Consider the following 23,072-nt stretch of genomic DNA (forward strand, 5'->3'; position numbering starts at 1 on the left):
TCACATGGTCCTAAGTATTCAGACTCTTTGCTGTGACACTCATATATTTAACTCAGGTGCTGTCCATTTCTTCTGATCATCCTTGAGATGGTTCTACACCTTCATTTGAGTCCAGATGTGTTTGATAATACTGATTGGACTTGATTAGGAAAGCCAAATACCTGTCTATATAAGACCTTACAGCTCACAGTGCATGTCAGAGCAAATGAGGACAAATGAATCATGAGGTCAAAGGAACTGCCTGTAGAGCTCAGAGACAGAATTGTGGCAAGGCACAGATCTGGCCAAGGTTACAAAAAAATTTCTTCTGCACTTAAGGTTCCTAAGAGCACAGTGGCCCCCATAATCCTTAAATGGAAGACTTTTGGGACGACCAGAACCCTTCCTAGAGCTAGCCGTCCAGCCAAAGTGAGCTATCGGGGGAGAAGAGTCTTGGTGAGAATGGTAAAGAAGAACCCAAAGATCACTGTGGCTGAGCTCCAGAGATGCAGTCAGGAGATGAGAGAAAGTTGCAGAAGGTCAACCATCACTGCAGCCCTCCACCAGTCGGGGCTTTATGGCAGAGTGGCCCGATGGAAGCCTCTCCTCAGTGCAAGACACATGAAAGCCCGCATGGTGTTTGCTAAAAAACACCTGTAGGACTCCAAGATAGTGAGAAATAAGACTCTCTGGTTTTGATGAGACCAAGATAGAACTTTTTGGCCTTAATTCTAAGCGGTATGTTTGGAGAAAACCTGGCACTGGCCATCACCTGTCCAATACAGTCCCAACAGTGAAGCATGGTGGTGGCAGCATCATGCTGTGGGGGTGTTTTTCAGCTGCAGGGACAGAACGACTGGTTGCAATCGAGGGAAAGATGAATGCGGACAAGTACAGGGATATCCTGGAAGAAAACCTTCTCCAGAGTTCTCAGGACCTCAGACTGGGCCGAAGGTTTACCTGTCAACAAGACAATGACCCTAAGCACAAAGCTAAAATAATGAAGGAACAACAACGCCGTGACTGTTCTTGAATGGCCCAGCCAGAGCCCTGACTTAAACCCAATTGAGCATCTCTGGAGAGACCTAAAAATGGCTGTCCACCAACGTTTACCAACCAACTTGACAGAACTGGAAAGGATCTGCAAGGAGGAATGGCAGAGGATCCCCAAATCCAGGTGTGAAAAACTTGTTGCATCTTTCCCAAAAAGACTAATGGCTGTATTAGGTCAAAAGGGTGCTTCTATTAAATACTGAGCAAAGGGTCTGAATACTTAGGACCATGTGATTTTTTTTTTTTTAATAAATCTGCAAAAATGTCAACAATTCTGAGTTTTTCTGTCAATATGGGGTGCTGTGTGTACATTAATGTGGAAAAAAAAATTAACCTAAATGATTTTAGCAAATGGCTGCAATATAACAAAGAGTGAAAAATTTAAGGGGGTCTGAATACTTTCCGTCCCCACTGTATACAATGCAATGGCATACAAAAAAAGAGGAATTGATATATACACATGCACGCATCTGAAATCGCATAGTATCCCATGGAAGTAACTAGTATAAAAAGCCAAATGCTTATTGAGTAATAAACATGTGCACACTGAAATATTTATTTTCAGAATTTCATTTTCGTCCGAAAAATAAATTAATTTAGTTTCTCCTGAAATTCGTTCATTTGTCCACTGCTTCGCTGAATCTTCATGTTGAATCTTTTCTCTCTATGTCGAATAATCTTGGACTAATAGAGTTAGGTTAGGCACATTCGACCTTTTTTGCTATTGTCTCTATAATGTCGAATCTTTTCTCTCTATGTAGAATAATCTTGGACTAATAGAGCTAAGGTTAGGCACATTCGACCACAGGTTCGATGGATACAGATCGCTATTGTCAGCGTCATGTCGAATCTCCTATCTGTATCGAACTGTTGTCACAACAAAAATGAAAATAAAGCATTTGTTTATGTCGGATCTTTCAGTTTTCGGATTCTGCACGTTCGTTATCGTTTGTTAAAACGATAACGAAAATACCTGAAATTCGGACAAAAATGCATTCGGACAAAAACGAATGAACATGTCTATTGAGTAATGGATACAAATGAGTTATATTATACAAATGAACCACAGTTGAGGTCAAGCTATGTGTTGGGAATATAATGACATTGATAAGCTTGACGCGTTTGATGGCCAGTTGCCACTCATCAGGAGTAGGGATGAGCTTTCAGTTCGGATCGAACATAAGTTTGACTCGAATATTGGCTGTTTGCCCGTTTGTCGAAAACCGGACATTATGGGCCGTTCGCTATGTGTTGGGAACATAATGACATCGATAGGCTTGATGCGTTTCGTGGCCAGTTGCCACTCATCAGGAGTAGGGATGAGCTTTCAGTTCGGATCGAACATAAGTTTGACTCGAACATTGGCTGTTCGCCCGTTCGTCGAAAACCAAACATTATGGGCCGTTCGCTATGTGTTGGGAACATAATGATATTAATAGGCTTGACGTGTTTTGTGGCCAGTTGCCACTCATCAGGAGTAGGGGTGAGCTTTCACTTTGGATCGAACATTGGCTGTTCACCCATTCGTCGAAAACCGAACATTATTCGCGCCAAATTCGAGTGGCAAGTAATAACCAATAATGCACTGTGGGAGCGCAGTGCACTGCTGTATGATGATTGGCCAAAGCATGCACCATGACCTGCATGCTTTGGCCAATCCCAGCTAAGAGAGGCATAATTGGCCAAAAGCAGAGTGCCTTTTGCCAATCATGGCTCAGGAGGACTAAGTCCACTCCCCACACTATATAAGGCTGCCTGCATGTCGGCCCAGTGTAGTGTGTTGTTGGCATGGATGGAGAGAGAGTGTCATTTAGATTGAGCAGGCAGGCAGGTTATTCAGTTAGCTGCAGTGTATTTAAATATATATATATATATATACACACACAGACAGTCTTGTATATATATATATATATATATATATATATATATATATATATATATATATATATATATATATATATATATATATATCCACTGTATCCAGTTTAGCTATATCTGACTGCAGGCCGTTCCTGGTGTACTGTTTCTAATATACTTCAGGCAGGCAGATTATTCAGTTAGCTACAGTGTATTTAATATATATACAGACAGTCTTGTGTATATATATATCTATATATATATATATATATATATATATATATATATATATATTAGAGCTGTTACTGATTCAAATTTTCGTGTTCAATTAATCAATTTTTTTTTTTAATCGATTAATCAACTAATTTCGATTAATTATAACGCACATACAGATCCAACTACTTTTAGCTGATCTCCTTGCATTCCAACTCTGCATTAGTGAGTGGTAAATGTGGTATACACTATATACAATCACCCGACACTAGTAACTTCACAGTTCACACAAATACGTTTTAAATTCAAACTGTAGCAAGAGCCGCCGTCATGGCAACAGCAGAAGCCAATACACACGGCAAAAATATCACAGCTTATCAGCCTCTAAGGACACCAAAAAAAAAACGGAGGATATCAAATTTGCCTACACTTAGCTCACTGAATGATCTCAGTTAACCACATCCATATTTACCATCACTGTCCAGGCTGTCCGTGACGTCACGGACATCGACGTCACTGGACTCCTCCTCCCTTCCCTTCATTAGCAGACGGAGGCACTTGGGGAAGAGGGTAGGATTCCAGTGACATCGATGTCCATGACGTCACCGGAGCTCCGACGGAACTCTCTGAAGACCCGGAAGCCAGCGGAGAGGTGAGTACCGATCAAAAGAATTTTGATCGATCAAAAAAATAACGATTAATCGAGGAATTCATCTTTAATTTCCCCAGCCCTAATATATATATACGTTTTCCTTCACCCAAGAAGAGACCACACACATTATGTCTCAGATATCGGGATCTAGGAACTTTCTCACTGGAAGTACACCAGCCCATAATTCTCGTACATGGGAGAAATTACATAGGAAACATACCTCTCTGGAGTTACATGGACTTACCTTGTCAGAGTATCATCATGTACAAAGAATTCCCAGAGGCCTGAGGGTGAGATTGCTCCTACACTTTTCATTGATAATGACGAGTTTAACAATACCTTCATGCAAATCCTGAACAAATGTTCTTTTGATCTGATGACGCTCACAATTTCCTTTATACATAAAGAACTTGCCTTATTATCAGAACAATTAACAAAGACTGAACAGGATCTGAAAACTTCGATGTCATCTGAAGAATTTATCAAATGCAAAGATCTGGTAGATGGAAACATTGGCAAATATTGTTTGGATTTAGAAACCAGAAAAAGAAGTAAATTTGACTGGGATGCGAAAGATTGAGAGGAATCAGGTATACAGATGGCCGTGTCCATACAATCAACGGGGTCGTCTTAATTATGGGAGCAACAGGAGGGATATATTGGATAATTTCTCAGCCAACACAAATGCGGATTCTTCATCTAATTTTTTACAACAAAGCCAGAGAGGTGCCCCCCCCCCCCTCGGATGCAGACCAGATCTCGGTTCAACAGAGAAGAAATGGGAAGTCAGTACAGACATTGCAATACACGTGGCAATCGAGGTTGAGCATGGGAGATCTAGTGCACAATATATCGAGACGGATCCTATCATCGGATGGGGTAGGACTTTTTGATCGAGGCTTATCCTTTTGCCCAAAAAGCTATTTAGATCCGTTCCAACTAGATCAAGACCTATATCGATTGTTCCGTAGTTTAAGATGGAAGGTAAATTTTTCCACAGACCCTTCACCTACTGGGAGTCAGTGGGGGATGCATTGGACTGTAAATCACTTGGTCTACAGACTAAATCTAAATCTGTCCCACCGACCTCCTATGCTCCGCTGGAAACATTTGTTCAAGAGGTCACTCGAGGGGTGAAAGATCTGTTTGCCAGAGTTGATTATAGGGACCATATTCCTAGCAATCTATCCTGCAAAGAGAGGTCAGCATTGAAGGATCTAAGCAAACGTAATGACATAATATATAAGCTGGCTGATAAAGGGGGTTTAGTTGTGGTTATGGATCCCCAAATGTATGAGGATGAGATCAATCGTCAGCTGAACGATCAAACTGTATATAAGAAGGTTATGACAGATCCCACATGGGGTATCAGATAATTATTAGAGAACATTTTGAAACTGGCACTGAAGGAGGGGTTAATTTCTCGGGACCTTTTTGAACTCTTGACACCATCCCATACACGTGTCCCTGTCATCTATATATTGCCGAATATTCATAAGGACAGTGTATCTCCACCAGGACGCCCCATTGTTTCGGGGTGGGACTCTTTTGTTCCTACGGCACAACTCCTTGATAAAATTCTGTCTCCCCTTGTGAAAAAGACTAGATCTTACATTAGGGACACCAAAGTTTTTTTGTCAAAAATCAGAGAACTACCCTCACACTATGAAGATGGGATTCTTGTGACCTGGGATGTCACAAGTCTCTATACATCGATTCTGCATCAAGCAGGCATTGAGGCTGCGATTGAACTGATCAAAAATAGTCAGGAATATTCTGAGGCTCAGATCCTTCTTTTTGAAAAATTGTTTCATGTCGTGCTGCATAATAACTACTTTCTATTCAAAGAACAGTTTTATGTACAGTTGAAAAGAGTTGCGATGGGCTCCAATGTTGCCCCACCATACGCATGTTCATTCATTAATGATTTTGAATATAAATACATTTTCATCAATGAAGTTTTTCAGAGGTATTGCGCCACCTGGTGGCGCTATATAGATGATATTTTTGTGATATGGCGGTGCAGCATTGAATCCCTGAAAATGTTTGATGAGGTTCTGAATAGAATTTCCCCAGAGATCCAATTTAAGATGCATATTGGTGGTGATTCTGTTCCTTGTTTGGACACAAGGATCTATATTAATCATGGCCAGATTGAGACTGATTTTTACACTAAACCTACTAACAGGAACCAACTTCTATTATTTAATAGTTATCATCCCCCTCATGTTTTTAAATCAATCATGAGGTTTTTAAATCTATCATGAGGGGTCAACTGCTGAGGGTTGTACTCATTGTCAGTTATGACAATATTAGAAATATCAGAATAAGAGAGATGTGTCAGGGGTTTAGGGAGAGGTGATATCCAGAGAGACTTATCCAGCAGGAATTTGATAAGATTCAGCAAGCAGGTGTAATGTGTGATTCTGGGAAACGTAAACAAATGAGACCGAGGATAGCATTTGTATTCCAGTTTCACAGCTATAGTGAAAAAATCTTTAACATCGTGAAAAAACACTGGCCACTTTTGAAGCGATCTTATCCTCAAATAGATGAATTCCAACAAATCCCCAAAGAAGCCTATCGGCGCAATAAAACATTAAGGGACACTTTGGTCCGATCTGATTTTAGGGCCAATACCCAGGTAACTAAACAAACATTTCTTGGAAAAAAAAGGAAGGGATGTTTCCCTTGTTTAACTGCATTCAATGCGATCTCATAGTGAAGGGTGATCACTATCTTCATCCTATTAATAGGGAGAAGATAGTGATCAATGGCTATTACACTCGTCAGTCGTCGTACGTAGTATACATACTTATATGTCCTTGTAACCTTATTTATGTAGGTAAGACCACTCAGAAAATAAAAGACCAAATAGCTCAACATTGCAGCACGATTAGGCATTTACAACCCGGTCTTCCGGTATCAAGACGCTTTCTGGAGAAAGGACATAAGGAGTCAGAATTACGTTTCATGGTTTTAGAGGAAGTTCTCCATGATAAGAGAGGGGGTGACAGAATTTTAAAACTAAAAAAACGTGAAGTATGGTGGATTAATAGGTTACAGTCTCTTCACCCCAAGGGGATGAATAGAGACTATGACCTATACTTATTTTTGTTGGATATGAATGGACAGGTGGATTCAGACAGCTAAATGTATAATAGATAGATAGATAGATAGATAGATAGATAGATAGATAGATAGATAGATAGATAGATAGATAGATAGATAGATAGATAGATAGATAGATAGATAGATAGATAGATAGATAGATAGATAGATAGATAGATAGATCTAGATATATATCTATCTAGATATAGATGTATGTATAGATGGATATGTTTCTCTTTTGTTTCCCTAGATTTAATTGATACATCATATTGATTTGAAGGCTTATATTCTGTTTACACATTTTGGAATGAAATTGAAACAAAGGAATTGTCTGACTGAAAATAAGGGGATTATCTGTAATGGGGCGTACACACGGGCGGACTTTCCGACCGGACTGGTCCGACGGACTTTTGACAGACTTCCAACTGAGGAACGGACTTGCCTACACACGACCAGACTATGGACGGACTTGCCTACACACAACCGGACTTTCTGGCAGAATATGTCCGTCGGTCTTCCCGTCGGAGTTACGACGGACTTTCCGAATGAACAAACTTGCCCACACACGAACAAGTCTGTTCATTTTGAACGTGACTCGGGTACAATGGAACTAGAAAAGGACGTCATACTTCCCGCTTTTATCGGTGAGATTGACACCTTGTGAGCCCCATCGCAGGGCATTCCAGACCCTTTGGTCTGGTATGAATTTTAAGGGGAACCCCCTACAAAACGGCGTGGGGGTCCCTCCAAAATCCATACCAGATCCTTATCCGAGCATGCAGCCCGGCCGGTCAGGAAAGGGGGTGGGGACGAGCGAGCGCCCCCCCTCCTGAACCGTACTAGGCCGTATGCCCTCAACATGGGGGGGTGGGTGCTTTGGGGGAGGGGCACCCCAAAGCACCTTGTCCCCATGTTGATGAGGACAAGGGCCTCTTCCCGACAACCCTGGTCGTTGGTTGTCTGGGTCTGCGGGCGGTGGGCTCATCGGAATCCGGGAGCCCCCTTTAATAAGGGGGCCCCCAGATCCCGGCCCCCCACCCTATGTGAATGAGTATGGGGTACATCATACCCCTACCCATTCACCTAGGGAAAAAGTGTCAATAAAAAAACACACTACACAGGTTTTTAAAGTAATTTATTAGACAGCTCTGGGGGTCTTCTTCCGACTTCGGGGGTCTTCTTCCAACTTCGCCGCTCTCTTCGGCCTCTTCTCCCGGTGTTCTACCTCTTCTCCCGGTGTTCGACCTCTTTTCCCGGTGTTCGGTTCTTCTACCGCTCTTTTGCAAGCGGTGGCCCGGACTTCTGCATCTTCTTCCCTCTTCTCTTCTTCCGATGTTGACACGATGCTCTCTCCCTCTGTAATGCTGTGTGAGCACAATGACTTATATAGGCGGTGACCCCGCCCCCTTATGACATCACAGTCCCAGGGCATGTTGGGACTGTGACGTCATAAGGGGGCGTGGTCATCGGGTGATGTTGACTGTATGCTTAGATAAGGGTCTGGTATGGATTTTGGGGGGACCCCCATGCCGTTTTTCGGCGTAGAGGGTTCCCCTTAAAATCCATACCAGACCTAAGGGACATCGTCGCCTCCCCCTCGTGCTCACTGCAATAGGAAAATGTGTTTTTCCTATTGCAGCGAGCGCGAGATGTAGTACCCTGCCCTTGCGTCGTATCTGGTCCGTCGGACCAGCATACAGACGAACGGGCTTTCCATTAGGAACAGCGGAGTCCAGCGGAGTTACGACGTAAAGATTTGAAGCAGGTTTCAAATCTAAAGTCCATCGGATTTCCAACCGAAATGGTCCATCGGAAGTCCGATGCAGACGGTCGGACTGTCCGCCGGATTCGGTCCGTCGGACCAGTACGGCCTAAAAGTCCGCTCGTGTGTACGCTGCATGAGAGTAACCCTTTGGAAAGATTTAAATAGGATTATGATATAAGGATATAAATGCTTGACATTATTTCAAGTATAAGCAAGAATATACTTTCTATGTGTATATAGGAATTATGTATATATTTGATTGTTTCTATCTATCCACATAATATAGGGTTTATCATTAAGATAGGGTTAATATTAGCTTTGCTAATTACAACTAATTAAGCTAATTGAGCTCCACATCTGTGTGGCACACTTTGGGTCTGGGATAAATGCATGATTTTTTATTGGTGTATCACACATAGCCAGAAAAGCCTGATGAAGAGCAGTGATGCTCGATACTGTACAGTGGCTTGCACGTCTGCACTTTCTGTAATTTTATGAATTTTGAAGTAAAGAAGATGCTGCATTGAAGCATTGGTCCCGTCTTTTTTTCTAATTGATTGTTGGTGGAGGATTGGGAGTCCACTCTGACCGTGCTTTGACATCATTAAATAGGAAGAAAAGAAGGTAACCCACCCATTGACTGCTATATTATATATATATATATATATATATATATATATATATATATATATATATATATATATATATATATATATATATATATATCCACTGCATACAGTTTAACTAATAGCTATATCTGACTGCAGGCCATTCCTGGTGTACTGTTTCTAATATACTTCTGGCAGGCATGTTATTCAGTTAGCTGCAGTGTATTTAATATATATACAGACAGTCTTGTGTGTGTGTGTGTGTGTATAAATATATATAAAATCTATATCCACTGCATACAGTTTAGCTATATCTGACTGCAGGCTGTTCCTGGTGTACATTTTCTAATATACTTCAGGCGGTGTACACAGTACACAGTACCGTGCACCCCTAGTGCAGTAGCTACTACTTTTCATGTGGTGTACACAGTACACAATACATACAGTGCCCCCATAGTTGCTATTAGACTTCTGTTGGTGTACACAGTACCGTGCACCCCTAGTGCAGTTGCTACTACTTTTCTGGTGGTGTACACAACACAGTACACCCATAGTTGTTATTACACTTCTGTTGGTGTACACAGCACCGTGCACCCCTAGTGCAGTTGCTACTACTTTTCTGGTGGTGTACACGGTATACAATACAAACAGTGCACCCATAGTTGCTATTAGACTTCTGTTGGTGTACACAGTACCGTGCACCCCTAGTGCAGTTGCTACTACTTTTCTGGTGGTCTACACAATACAGTACACCCATAGTTGTTATTACACTTCTGTTGGTGTACACAGCACTGTGCACCCATAGTGCAGTTGCTACTACTTTTATGGTGGTGTACACAATACAAACAGTGCACCCATAGTTGCCAATAGACTTCTGTTGGTGTACACAGTACCATCCCACATGCATAGAAAAATCAGTTACATCAGCATCAGGTGCTTGATAGCTGCTGCTGATTCAAGACTGATTGATTTTTATGAATGTGAGCCTATGAACAGAGTCTGTGGACAGGCGCACTCTATAATCCGTTACAAACCCTCCAGCAGCAATGCATGTGCATTCAGAAAGAACGCTGGATGCAGGACAGGCCAGTAGCTCAATTGCATAATGAGCTAGTTCTGGCCAGTGGTCCATCCTCAAGACCCAGTAACCCATTGGATGCTCTGTTGGAAAGGTCTCCAAGTCTGCTCTTCCTGCACCATGTAATGCAGACGCTGGCGATGGTTGCTTATTCCACCTTGGCATTGAGGACTGAAAAATTGTCTAAAGGCATTGGTCAGCCGGCCACCTTCTCCACTGCTCTTCCTCTGAATGAACAGAGCCTCAGCAAGACGTTCTCCAGCACCAGGAAATTGTAACCTCACAGGGTCTGGAAATGCATTGCACAAACCTTTCTTCAAGGCCTTCTGAAGATGTTTCATCCTCTGCTCCCTCTGCGAAGGCAGGATGAGTTCTGCAACCTTACCCTTGTAACGTGGATCAAGAAGGGATGGCAGCCAGTAATAATCCCTCTCTTTGACACCACGAATCCTAGGGTCCTTATGCTGCATGGCCTCCCTGATTATGCAAAGCTTGCAAAAGTTTGCAGTGGCATTTGATTTGAGCCCTCTGGGTCACTAAGGATCACAAGATCCATAACAGCCTCCTCCCAGCCACGTACAACTCCTTGGGTTTCTGGGGACTGAAAACCATCTCTTGAAGACTGCTGCTGAGTGTTATCCTCCACATCCATGCTGACACAATCCTCCTCCTCCTCTTCTTCCTGTGTGTTTGGTGGGCCTGCAGGAATAATATCTGGATAAAGGGGGCCTTGAGAGGTAAGGAAGTCCTCCTCTTCCTCCCGCTGTTCTGCCTCAAGTGCCCTGTCCATTATTCCATGAAGCGTGTGCTCCAACAGGAAGACAAGAGGGACAGTATCACTGATGCATGCATTGTCGCTGCTCACCATCCTGTGGTCTCATCAAATGGTGACAGGACAGTGCATGCATCCTTGATCAGTAGCCACTGGCGTGGCAAAAAGAAGCCAAGCTCCCCTGACCCTGTCCTGGTGCCATACTCACACAGGTACTCATTGATGGCCCTCTGCTGCGTGTACAGCCACTGCAGCATTGCCAACATTGAGTTCCACCTGGTGGACATGTCAAAAATGTGGCGGTTGGTGGGCAGGTTGCATTCCCTTTCAATGTCAGCCAGCCGAGCACTGGGATTGTATGACCGTTGGAAATGACCACAGACTTTTCTGGCCTGCATCAGGAGATCCTGTAAGCCTGGGTACCTGCTCAAGAACCGCTGCACCCCCAAATTCAGGATGTGTGCCAAACATGGAACATGGGTCAAGTGTCCCTGTCGGAGAGCAGAGAGAAGGTTGGTGCCATTGTCGTATACAACCATTCCTGGCTGAAGCTGGTGTGGCGTCAACCACCTCTGAGCCTGCCCCTGCAGACCTGACAGAATCTCTGCCCAAGTGTGGCTCCTGTCCCCTAAGCAGTGGTTTAACCTTAAACTACGTAGAGGGTTCTTTACTGTAAGAGCGACAAGGATGTGGAATTCCCTTCCACAGGTGGTGGTCTCATTGGGGGGCATCTATAGTTTCAAAAAACTATTAGATAAGCACCTGAACGACCGCAACATATATACAATGTAATACTGACATATAATCATCACACACATAGGATGGACTTGATGGACTTGTGTCTTTTTTCAACCTCACCTACTATGTAACTATGTAATTATGTAACTCATGCAATGCATGGCATCTTTTTGCCTGAGTGCTTGCGTAGCTCCTTGAATGCTTATGGAGCACTGCTGGTTCAGAGAACAAATCTGCAGAAGAGGCCATAGAGGAAGAAGAAGAGGAGGGGGTGGAGGAGAGAGCTGTGGCAGAATCACCGCTAGCATTTTGGAGGCGTGGTGGTGGAGCAAACTCCAACAATACTGAACCCTGTCCTGCATCCTTCCCAGTTGCCTGCAGAGTTACCCAGTGCGCTGTGAAAGAAAGGTAACATCTCTGCCCATGCCTGCTAGACCATGAGTCTGTGGTAATCTACACCTTACTGCTGACTGCCCTGTCCAACGAGACAAAAACATTGCCTTCTACATGCCGGTAGAGAGCTGGAATGGCCTTCCGTGAAAAGAAATGGCATTTTGGAACCTGCAACCGAGGTACAGCACATTCCACAAATTCACAAAAGGGGGCAGAGTCTACCAGCTGAAAAGGCAGTAGTTGCAGTGCTATCAATTTGGCCAAACTAGCATTCAGATGCTGAGCATGTGGATGGCTGGGACCGAATTTCTTATTACGGTTTTGCAACTGGGGTAGGGAAATTTGCCTGCTAAAATCACATGGTGGTGTACTGCTAGCAGATTGGCTGCAAGTACTTGGGACACCTATTGCTATACCTTCATTCCTCTCAGTGCAGTTTTTCGAGAGGACTGGAGGTATAATAGGGTTGGAGATCTCAGATGAGGAGCAAGGAGAAGTCCACCTTTTTCTTTGATGTGGGTCTTTCAAGTGCTGTTGCCAGCTGACTTGTTGCCTATGAGTTTATCTGAAATCTACATTAATAGCTGTAAAATATTGTAATTATGAATATATTTAATTTAGCTTTTATCTATGTAGGGCGGAACATATTATCTTCACAGAAATCTCTGGTAGTGCAGGTTTTCGAGAGGACTGGAGTAGGGTTGGAGATCCCAGATGAGGAGCAAGGAGAAATCCGCCTTTTTCTTTGATGTGGGTCTTTTAAGTGCTGTTACCAACGGATACTGTAAATAGGAATATATTTAATTTATATTTAATTTATTTATATTTAATGGATATATTTAATTTAGTTTTTATCTAGGGCGGAACATATTATCTTTACAGAAATCTCTGGTAGGCCTGACAAGTCGGTGCCTAGGCTTGTGTATACAAACAATGGGTATCCAAACCTCATTGTTTTACACATACTCACTTCAATGGATCCCATGCTGGGATATGCAATGAAGGGAAGCCAACCGGTAATCAATACTTAACTTCCCGGGAAAATTCAAGTTAAGCTCCTTCTCAGAATAGTCACAAGGATTTGCATTAAAGGGGCTGACTTATGCAAAGTATAGGGATTGGAGATGTAGCCAGTCCTTAACCAGGAATAGGGAAGCTCACCAATCAGGGCCACACTATGCCAACCAATGAGGCATCAGCATGTAATGATATACGCAGACTAGATGGGAGGGAAACACATACTTTTATGGGAAAGCAACCATCAGAATGGAACCTTGGTGCAAAGGGTAATTATGGGGAAGGTCTGCATTTTACTTGTAACTAAATATGTTTGTAGATTAATGTTTTCAGGAATATACTCTGTATTCCTTCATGTAATTCTCTTATTTTAACCTAATATTTTCTTCCTTGGTGTAGACTATAGATAGATTAGATAGACTTTCAACTTCTCACCAATAAATGTTGTTATTGTGTTAAAGCTTTCACTCATGGTCAAAGAACTCTCATTTAACCCAAATCATATCTGAGAGATATTAAATCTCAAATATAGTATACAGGAAAAAGACTGCATGGGAGGTCATCATATGTCTGGTCAAGCATGTGGTGCCCAAACAGCTGCTGTTCTGGCCACGCTTGATCCACTTCAGACATAGGTTGCAAACAGCAATGGTGCGATCTGCTGCACACGTGTCCAAAAAGGCTCACACCAAGGAACTTTTCAAAATCAGTGGGAAGTCAGCAACACCCTGCACCTGCGGAGCTTTGCGGTCTGATGCAGTAGGGTGGCTGCCCTTAAGCTGCCCCCTAGAGGACATCCTGCCTCGTTGGAATTGTGCCTCCTCCTCCTCTATTCTATCAGGCACCCAAGTAGAGTCAGTGACCTCATCATCCCCTCCCTCCTCGTCACTTGAGCAAACTTGGCACTATGCTGCAGCTGGAGGGAACATGACTGCCAGTTTCTTGTCCTTCTTGGGCACCGCCTCTCTCTAGGCTCACGTTACTCCCTTCCTCAACCTGGGAACCAACATCGGACCCTTAAATCGCTGTGCATCCTCCATCAGCATGTACCCGACACTGTGGTCAAATAGTTCAGGGGACTCCTCCGTGCATGATGGTGGGGCTACGGAAGGAGTGACTGTGGACAAGGAGCCGGTGGAATAGGCTGCTTTGGCAGTTACATAGAAAGGAAAACTACTCTGAGCCTGGGTGACAGAGGATGAGGAGGATGAGGACGGCTTTGTTATCCACTCCATCAACTCTTCTGCATGTTCTGGCTCAATAACACGGCCAGCAGCAGTGTTCTAGTACCACCAACACCTAAGGTCCAATTTTCCGCAGAGTGTATAGGGCAGGCCGTGTAGTATATACAGGCGGTGCCCTATTTTCAAACATCCGACTTACAAACGACTCCTACTTACAAACAGAAGGAGACAACAGGAAGTGAGAGGAAATCTACCCCTAGGGGAAGGGAAATTCTCTCCTGTAAGAGTTAATATGGGAAAAAAGTGTCTCCACTGATGCTTTATCACAAATCCTTGTTTCCCTAATAACCCAAAATTTTAAAAATTCAATTGTCATTGGGACAGAAAGTGAGGTGAAATCTTCTGAACAGGGGCACAGACAGCAAAACAAATGTTACAGGGGTGATAACCCTTCCCTATATTATCCAGACAGCTTAAAAAAAGATTTTTGGGCTGGAACTACACTTTAAAAATGTTCCAAATTACAAACAGATTCAACTTAATAACAAACCTACAGTCCCTATTTTGTTTGGGACCGCCTGTATACTGCTGTTCAGAGTATATAGGGCCTGGGGGCCCCACGCCTTTTTTTTTAATTTAGGTGCGGGGTTCCCCTTAATATCCATACCAGACCCAAAGGGCCTGGTAATGGGCTGGGGGGGGGGCAACATTACATTACAGCCGCAAGCAGTTTTAATTGACTTTTTTTCCTTTAGAAATGTCATATTTGTGCAGGGACTGTTATAAACATGGGAAAAATGCGCCACTTAACAGGCATACTATAGACACCTATTACCTATTAAACAAATATTACACTTTTATTGTTTCACTTTAAGCATTCTTAAAATTGCTGCTCCTGAAAAAACGGCTGTTTTTTAAACTTTTTTTTTGCATGTCCCCTGGGACAGGACCCGGGTCCCCAAACACTTTTTATGACAATAACTTGCATATTAGCCTTTAAAATTAGCACTTTTTCACGTTCGAGTCCCATAGACTTTAACAGTGTTGCGTGTTCGCACACATTTTTTGTCTGTTCGCATGTTCTGCCGCGAACCGAACCGGGGGGTGTAATCTAATCAGGAGCAAATGCATAGCATATGTATAGATTGCTCTAAATAAGCAGTGTTGCAAGTCAGGACAAGACAAGTCTATCCTGGGAGCTGAGGGAATGAACCCAAGGAGGAAGCAAGCTCATCGACACACCCCAGGAGCACACTCCAAATGTAATAGGCAAGGGTGAAAAAATTTAAATATGTCTGCTGATATTGCACAGAGCCATGCTCTGAGACATGATGTGCATGTGTGAGGAGAAAAGTCTGATTGTGATTCATTTATATCCTATAACCCATTTGTATCCATTACTCAATAAGCATTTGGCTTTTTATGCTAGTTACTTCCATGGGATACTATGCGATTTCAGATGTGTGCATGTATATATATGATCTCCTCTTATTTGTACGCCATCGCCTTGTATATAGACAAAAATACTGTTTAACCATGTATTACATATTTATAAGGTATGCTTTGTTTATATGCCAATTAAAATATTTTACAATTTCTCCTACCACGTGTCTTGTACCTCACTCAAAGTCTCAAAAACCCCTTTCTTATTTTAGCTTCCAGGTTTTATTGTCAAAACAAGCTGAAGTTAGAAGCTGATTGGCTACCATGTACAGCTGCACCAGATTCTGTGTGCACCAGTTTTAGTAAATACCCCCCATTCTTCCTCTTAGACCCCTTTCACACTGAGGCACTTTACAGGTGCTACAACGCTAAAAATAGAGCCTGTATAGTGCCTGTGAAGAGCTGCTCCTGTCTTTCCAGTTTGAAAGCCAGAGTGCTTTCACACAGGAGTGGTGCGCTTGCAGGACGTTAAAAAAACTCCTACAAACAGCATCTTCAGAGCAGTGAAGGTCCTGTCCATTGAACTGAATGGGTACCGCTGCAAAACCACGGCAAAGCCCTGCTGCAGCTGCGCTTTGCGGGTCGTTTAATCCTTTTTTGGCAGCTACGGGGGTTAAAACCGCCCCAATAGCGGCCGAATAGAGCCACTAAAACTATGGTAATTTTAGCGTCTGGGCAGGAAGAGGGTGTAAGTGCACTGTATTGAGGTGGTTAGCCCCTTCCCTGCCAGTGTCATTTATACAGTAATCAGTGCATTTTATAGCACTGATCGCTATATAAATAACAATGGTCCTAAAATAGTGTCAGAAGTGTCCAATGTGTCCGCCATAATGTTGCAGTCACGATAAAAATCGCAGTTCGCCACTATTACTAATAAAAAAAGTTAATAATAAAAATGCCATAAAACTATCCCCTATTTTGTAGACGCTATAACTTTTGCGCAAACCAATCAATATACGCTTATTGCGATTTTTTTTAACAAAAATATGTAGAATACATATCGGCCTAAACTGAGGAAAAAAATTAGCTTTTTTTACATATTTGGGGGGATATTTATTAGAGCAAAAAAGTAAAATATTTTTTTTTTCAAAACTGCCACTCTTTTTTTGTTTATAGCGAAAAAAATTAAAACCGCAGAGGTGATCAAACACCACCAAAAGAAAGCTCTATTTGTGGGAAAAAAAGGACATCAATTTTTTTTGGGTGCAACGTCGCACGACTGCGCAATTGTCAGTTAAAGCGACACAGTGCCGCATTGCGAAAAGTGCTCTTGTCAGGAAGGGTGTAAAATCCTCTGGGGCTTAAGCGGTTAACCACTTCCTGCCCGCAGACGTCATATGACGTCCTGGGCTTTGGGCGGGTATATCTGAATAATGCCTGTAGTTACAGACATCATTCAGATATTGCCGGTTTCAGCCGGCGAATCTCTACACCATAGGAATGATCATAGCGGCCGGTCCGCCGCTTGATTGTTCCTATGGGAGGCGAGAGGGGACGTCCCCCCCCTCCCGCCGCCCTCTGGTGCTTGCTCCGACTCACCGTTACGATCGGTGAGGCGGAGAGTGGATCCGCCGGCGCCGGATGTAGATCATAGAGATTTCCAGCGGACCAGATGGTCGCCGGAGTCTCTATGATCATCGGAAGCCGGGCGAGATGTTATGACGTCACGCCCGGCCTCTCCATTCAAAAAAACAGCGCCGCTTCGGCTGGGAAGCGGTGATCTTTTTTTTTTTTTTTATTTCAGGCTTCCCAGCCTAGTGGTGAGATATGGGGTCTTATTGACCCCATATCTCACTATTAAGAGGACCTGTCATGTTATATTCCTATTACAAGGGATGTTTACATTCCTTGTAATAGGAATAAAAGTGATCAAAAATGTTTTTTTTTCAAAAAAGTGTCAAAAAAATATATATATATATATAATTATCAATTAAAAAAAAAAAATTTTAAAGCGCCGCTGTCCCCGTGTGCTCGCACGCAGAAGCGAACGCATACGTAAGTCCCGCCCACATATGAAAACGGTGTTCAAACCATACATGTAAGGTATCGCCGTGAATGTTGGAGCGAGAGCAATAATTTTGTCACTAAACCTCCTCTGTAACTCAAAACATGTAACCAGTAAAAAAATTTCAAGTGTCGCCTATGGGGATTTTTAAGTACCGAACATTGGTGCCATTCTACGAGCGTGTGCAATTTTGAAGCGTGACATGTTAGGTATCTACTTACTCGGCGTAACTTCATCTTTCACAATATGCAAAAACATTGGGCTAACTTTACTGTTTTGTTTTTTTTTTTAAACACAAAACTGTTTTTTTCCCCCAAAAAAGCGTTCGAAAAATTCCTGCGCAAATACCGTGTGAGATAAAACGTTGTAACAACCGCCATTGTATTCTCTAGGGTTTTTGCTTAAAAAACATATATAATGTTTGGGGGTTCTATGTAATTTTCTATCAAAAAAATAATGATTTTTGCAGGAGGAGAGAAATGTCAGAATTGGCCTGGTAAGGAAGTGGTTAAGGTTGCCTACCCCTGCTCTATAATACCTAAAAGATTTTCTCAAAGAAAATGGATCAATCTTTTTTTGCAGAAATTATGTACAACCTCTTTTTCATTTTCTCTCTAGTAAGGTGAACAACATTTTATAGCAATGGCAAACAATATCCGAGGCATTTTTATAGAGGTGTGTAGAGTGTATCTTACCGCTTTCTTGGCCCTTTTATTAGGCCTGTCACTAACAAATTGTGCCTATAAAGAATGTTGTCATTGCTCCTCATGAAATTATTTGCCATGGTACATAAAATATGGGATATTTTAGCATTAAGTACACACTAACTCAGGTGGCAGTTAACATATTTCATGCCGGGAAGGCCAAAATGAGGAGGGCCGAAATAGAGGAGAGCCAACTCTTGTAACTTTTGTTGGTACACCACCTCCAATACATACAGTACCATAAATGGTCCAGGTACAAAAGTAGCTTTTCTTGCAGCAAATTGGACATAGTCATCTCTAGCATAAGCAAAGTAAATACAAAGGTGAATAGGGCCTCAACAATCTACCAGTCCACTCAAGTCCATTCAGGTGGAATAATCCCTTAAATATGTAATAGACTCAGCAACATATTTATAGTCTGAATTAACACTCTGTATAACATAATATTTGCAGAGCTTGACTCACCCAGCAGTTACCAACTGCCATATCCATGTCTCTGGAAAGTAGACCCGTGGCTTCTCCTTTTCTACTGGGCTACTGGGATGCTCAATTTCATTTAAAACCGTCCTTTCCAATTCTGGTTTAAAATCTAAAAGTTAAAACATACGGTAAGGATATAAGATTAGTAACATGTGAATCTATCACAATTTGATTCACTGTTGAATTTGCACTGAAGTCTATGAGGAATGGAGAGGGAGGGGTGCTAGGGGGCAAATCTGTCCTATTTGTAAGGTTAATAGGTAAGCTATTGTCAAAAAAAGATGTGGGAAGCCAGGCACTACCATGGTTGCTAAGGCTAAAAATTTTACACTATGAGGCTTCTCCCTTTTCATATATGATCTTTGAACACATGAAGCTCATCCCTGCAAGTGTGTCAAGACACATTGTTTGAAATCTCCACACCTGTGATCATTCCAGCATAAGCTTCCTTGATCTCTAATAGTGATCCATCAGATCTGGTAAGAGACCACTCTGTTGTGGATGGAACACTTTGCCATTTTTCTTGAACACTGGTAGCCATGGAGCTGAATAGCATTTTTACTTGTCACACCATGGACTTGAACTTTTTCAAGTTAACCTAATTTTTTTACACACTGGAATTTTACAATTTTTTGCACATTGAAATTTTGAATAATGCATTTGTTATGACATCTGTTATTTGCATCATTGCGTTGCTATCATATTGTTCACACACACATACCATTCCAACTTTACAAAGAATGCAACAAGAAATGTAAAGGTGCAATCAGGGTGGCTAAGATGGAGCAAGAAAGGCACATAGCGGAGGAGAGTAATAAAAAGTTCCAGGAAATCCTTTAAGTATATAAATAGTAAGAAAGGAAGGTCAGATCATATTGGTCCCATAAAGAATGATGAAGGACATCTGGTTACAAAGGATAGGGAGATGGCGAAGGTATTGACTTTATTCTTCTCCTCAGTCTTCACGAGGGAATCGGGGGGCTTCAGTAACCAAAACTGCAATGTTTATCCTCATGACCATGTCACAGGAAGCACCCTCATGACTAACAAAGGACAGAATTAGAATTAGGCTTGAAAAACTTAACATTAATAAGACCAGATGGTTTGTACCCGAGGGTCCTTAAGGAACTCAGTCAAGTAATTGTCAGACCATTGTTCCTAATTTTTACAAACACTCTACTGACTGGAATGGTAGCAGCTGATTGGAGAAAAGCCAATGTAGCACCAATATTTAAAAATGGGCCAAGATACATCCCTGGGAATTACAAACCAGCCTGACATCAATAATATGCAAGCTCTTGGAGGGGATGATAAGGGAATATATACAAGATTTTATAAAATGACAATGGTATCATTTTTAGTCTTTACTCGGAAATTCAATAACCCTAACTACCTAGACCTGAGGTGTGCCTTGGCCTAGCTGGTCAGTATGCCTAAAAGAGGGCATACCCCGAATGCAAATGTATGAAATGTAAAAGAAATAATGAAAGTATGGGGGAACGGGTGGGTGTGAACCCGGAAATGATCCAACAAAGGATCTGATGGAGGAGGAGGTGGAGGAGGGATATATAGCCCTCAGACTCCTCCTACAAATTCAGTCTAGCCTCCGGCCAGCCTTCTAACTTGTAGTCAGAGTCTTCACTCAGAAATGCGATAACCCTAACTACCAAGACCTGAGGTCTGCCTTGGCCTAGCTGGTCAGTATGCCTAAAAAAGGGCAAAAAGAGACATGAAGTAGGTGTGATGTGAAAGCTTCAAATGAAGGGCTGGCAACAACCACCAGTCCAGAAAACAGCGAATGCCCGGATGACTCTGGAAAAGAAGTCTATGTAAGCAACTGCCAAAACAGGAGGATCTCCAGCATCCCATGTATTTGACAATATAAGAAGGTACCCCCTGTTTGGGACCCACGAAAGTTGCATCCGATCATGATGAACATCCAGAAAAGGGTTTTGGACTTGAGGCTAACTTGGCAAGTAAACCTGGACGTGGGAACGAACTGCTTGTAGTGAGAGGAAGCATGGGGAAAGGGAGAAAATAGCTGACCAGAAGAATAACTGCAGAGAAAGACAAATGCTCCAATCCGACACTGTTACTGTGGTACAGCAATATTGCCATGACCCCTGGCTTGTCCATCTTTATTAAATATTGGGAAGTTGTAAGCGTAGTAAAAGGGGAACTGCCTAGAGCACTAACTGGGATCTGTGCCAAGGGTAGGAGACAGGAAGTCTGAAACACCACGAAAAACCTGGCCGATAATTAGTAGCCATGCCAAAAGAGCATATCCCTGACTTCTCTGAATATCCCTTGACATGGCTTAGAGAGGGTGAGCTGCAAAAATGGACAGATTGTCAGGAGTTTGTAAGGGCCTGAAATGCTGGTCACCTGAAAGATACTTGATAGTGTTGGCAGATGAGGCCAAATTGCAGAGGCAATATGCAGCGCAAGCCAGAGACATGAACCTACAAAACCTTCCAACCCTTGGTAGAAGCCCTTGGAATATTCCGGATAAGAACCATTGGCCAGATCGATCACCTGTGACCAGGATGTGCCTAAACCACGACCAACAGTGAGCAAGAAGGAACCGGCTTGCCCCCAGTTTCACTGGTATTAAGTTAAGAAACTCCGGCTGCGCCCTTGTAATACCTCCTGATCAAACTGTCCCAGGACTTGAAACTTGAAAGACAGGCCTAGCCATGTCCACCTGCATTAAGAAGAAGACAAGAAGGGACCCCGATATACCTTAATAGGCTGTGGCCAACCTTCCGAAAAGAGAAAAAAAAAATACATTTGCTGCCAGTATTGGGCAAATGACGAACAATGCCGAAACTATGTGAAAACTTGCCAGAGGACAGGACTGACGGAAGTAGCTTGAATGCATTGTAATATCAGCTTGGATAGCCAAGACCCCTGCCTAACTGTAAAATGTGTTGGACAGCCAGACCCACCAACGAATACTTCAAACCGAGGGAATGAGGAATTGAGGCTAGGAATATATGAAATAGGCGCAGTCAATCACAAAATGACTGCTATTGGTTGAAAAAAGGCCACTGACCACCCTAATGGGCCCGACCCTCCATGCAGAGAGGTGGAGGAAGAACCAGACAAATCACAAACCCCTTGGAAACTTCTGGCCTACAGCAACTCATTGACAACAGAAGCATGACCGACAACTGAAGCCCAGTAACTACATTCAAAAAGACGGATGGGAGAGTAATGAGGCCTGTGTAAAAGCTTACTGAAAATCCAAGTTGGCTGATGACTTCCACTTGGCACACACAGGGGATTCCTGGCTGGTGAAATGTCTGCAGAAAAGTTGCATGTCAAAATTGCTCCCAGATGTCACCACCTGGAATTATGCCCATGTGGCCGCCACCTTGCTGCAAAAACCAATGGTAACTGTGGAAAATGAACCCGCGGTGCTTGTGCACCAAGTCCACCACCTAATGTAAGTATGGATTTGACTCTATCGTCCTACCAAGTCACACAGAACAGACAAAATCTACCGAATGCCAGAATGAATTCTGCCACGCCAAGTTTCATGGCTACGCCTGGGATCCTTGCTTTGCGCACCACCGAGACCTCCCCGCAAGCAAAATTTTGATCTCCGGAATGTCCTGAGATGCTATTGGAAGAGAGGCCAGGTTAACATATTGCATACCAGAATGTCCTACCTGATATAGGCAGAGATGAAAAAGGGGTGGGAACACTGAAGGTAACCCGCTATAGGTGAAGGAGCTGCCACTGAAAAGAAATTCCAACATCACCTGCAGGTGCACTGAGAAGAGCAGGAGCCGGGGGCGCAGCTGACACCTCCGCTCTAGCTGAGCGGGCTATGATCACCGCCATCCTGTCTAGCGATTGTAGCATGGACGTTTAGAGCGCATTACGTTACGCATGAATCTAAGTAAAAAAAATTGCTCATGGAAACATGTTCTGTGCTGGTGGATGGAAGAGGTTGGGACGGAGTTGGGAATAACAACCTGAAGCGTACAGCCCCCCCCAGCTGAGGCCAGGCAA

At 42.9% G+C, this 23,072-nt stretch overlaps 1 protein-coding gene across 3 annotated transcripts in view; it reads right to left on the reverse strand.

Moving 5' to 3' along the window:
• The window catches only part of LOC141105649 (alpha-2-macroglobulin-like protein 1), a 583,128-nt gene that overhangs the window by 392,507 nt on the left and 167,549 nt on the right, over window positions 1-23,072 (reverse strand). For all 3 annotated transcript variants that reach the window (XM_073595625.1, XM_073595627.1, XM_073595626.1), the window contains exon 18: window positions 19,038-19,161. In XM_073595625.1, coding sequence (XP_073451726.1) covers window positions 19,038-19,161 — 124 coding nt within the window. The remainder of the gene's footprint in view (window positions 1-19,037; window positions 19,162-23,072) is intronic.

This window comes from Aquarana catesbeiana, linkage group LG08, assembly GCF_042186555.1.
Source record: "Aquarana catesbeiana isolate 2022-GZ linkage group LG08, ASM4218655v1, whole genome shotgun sequence".
Taxonomy (NCBI): Eukaryota; Metazoa; Chordata; class Amphibia; order Anura; family Ranidae; genus Aquarana; species Aquarana catesbeiana.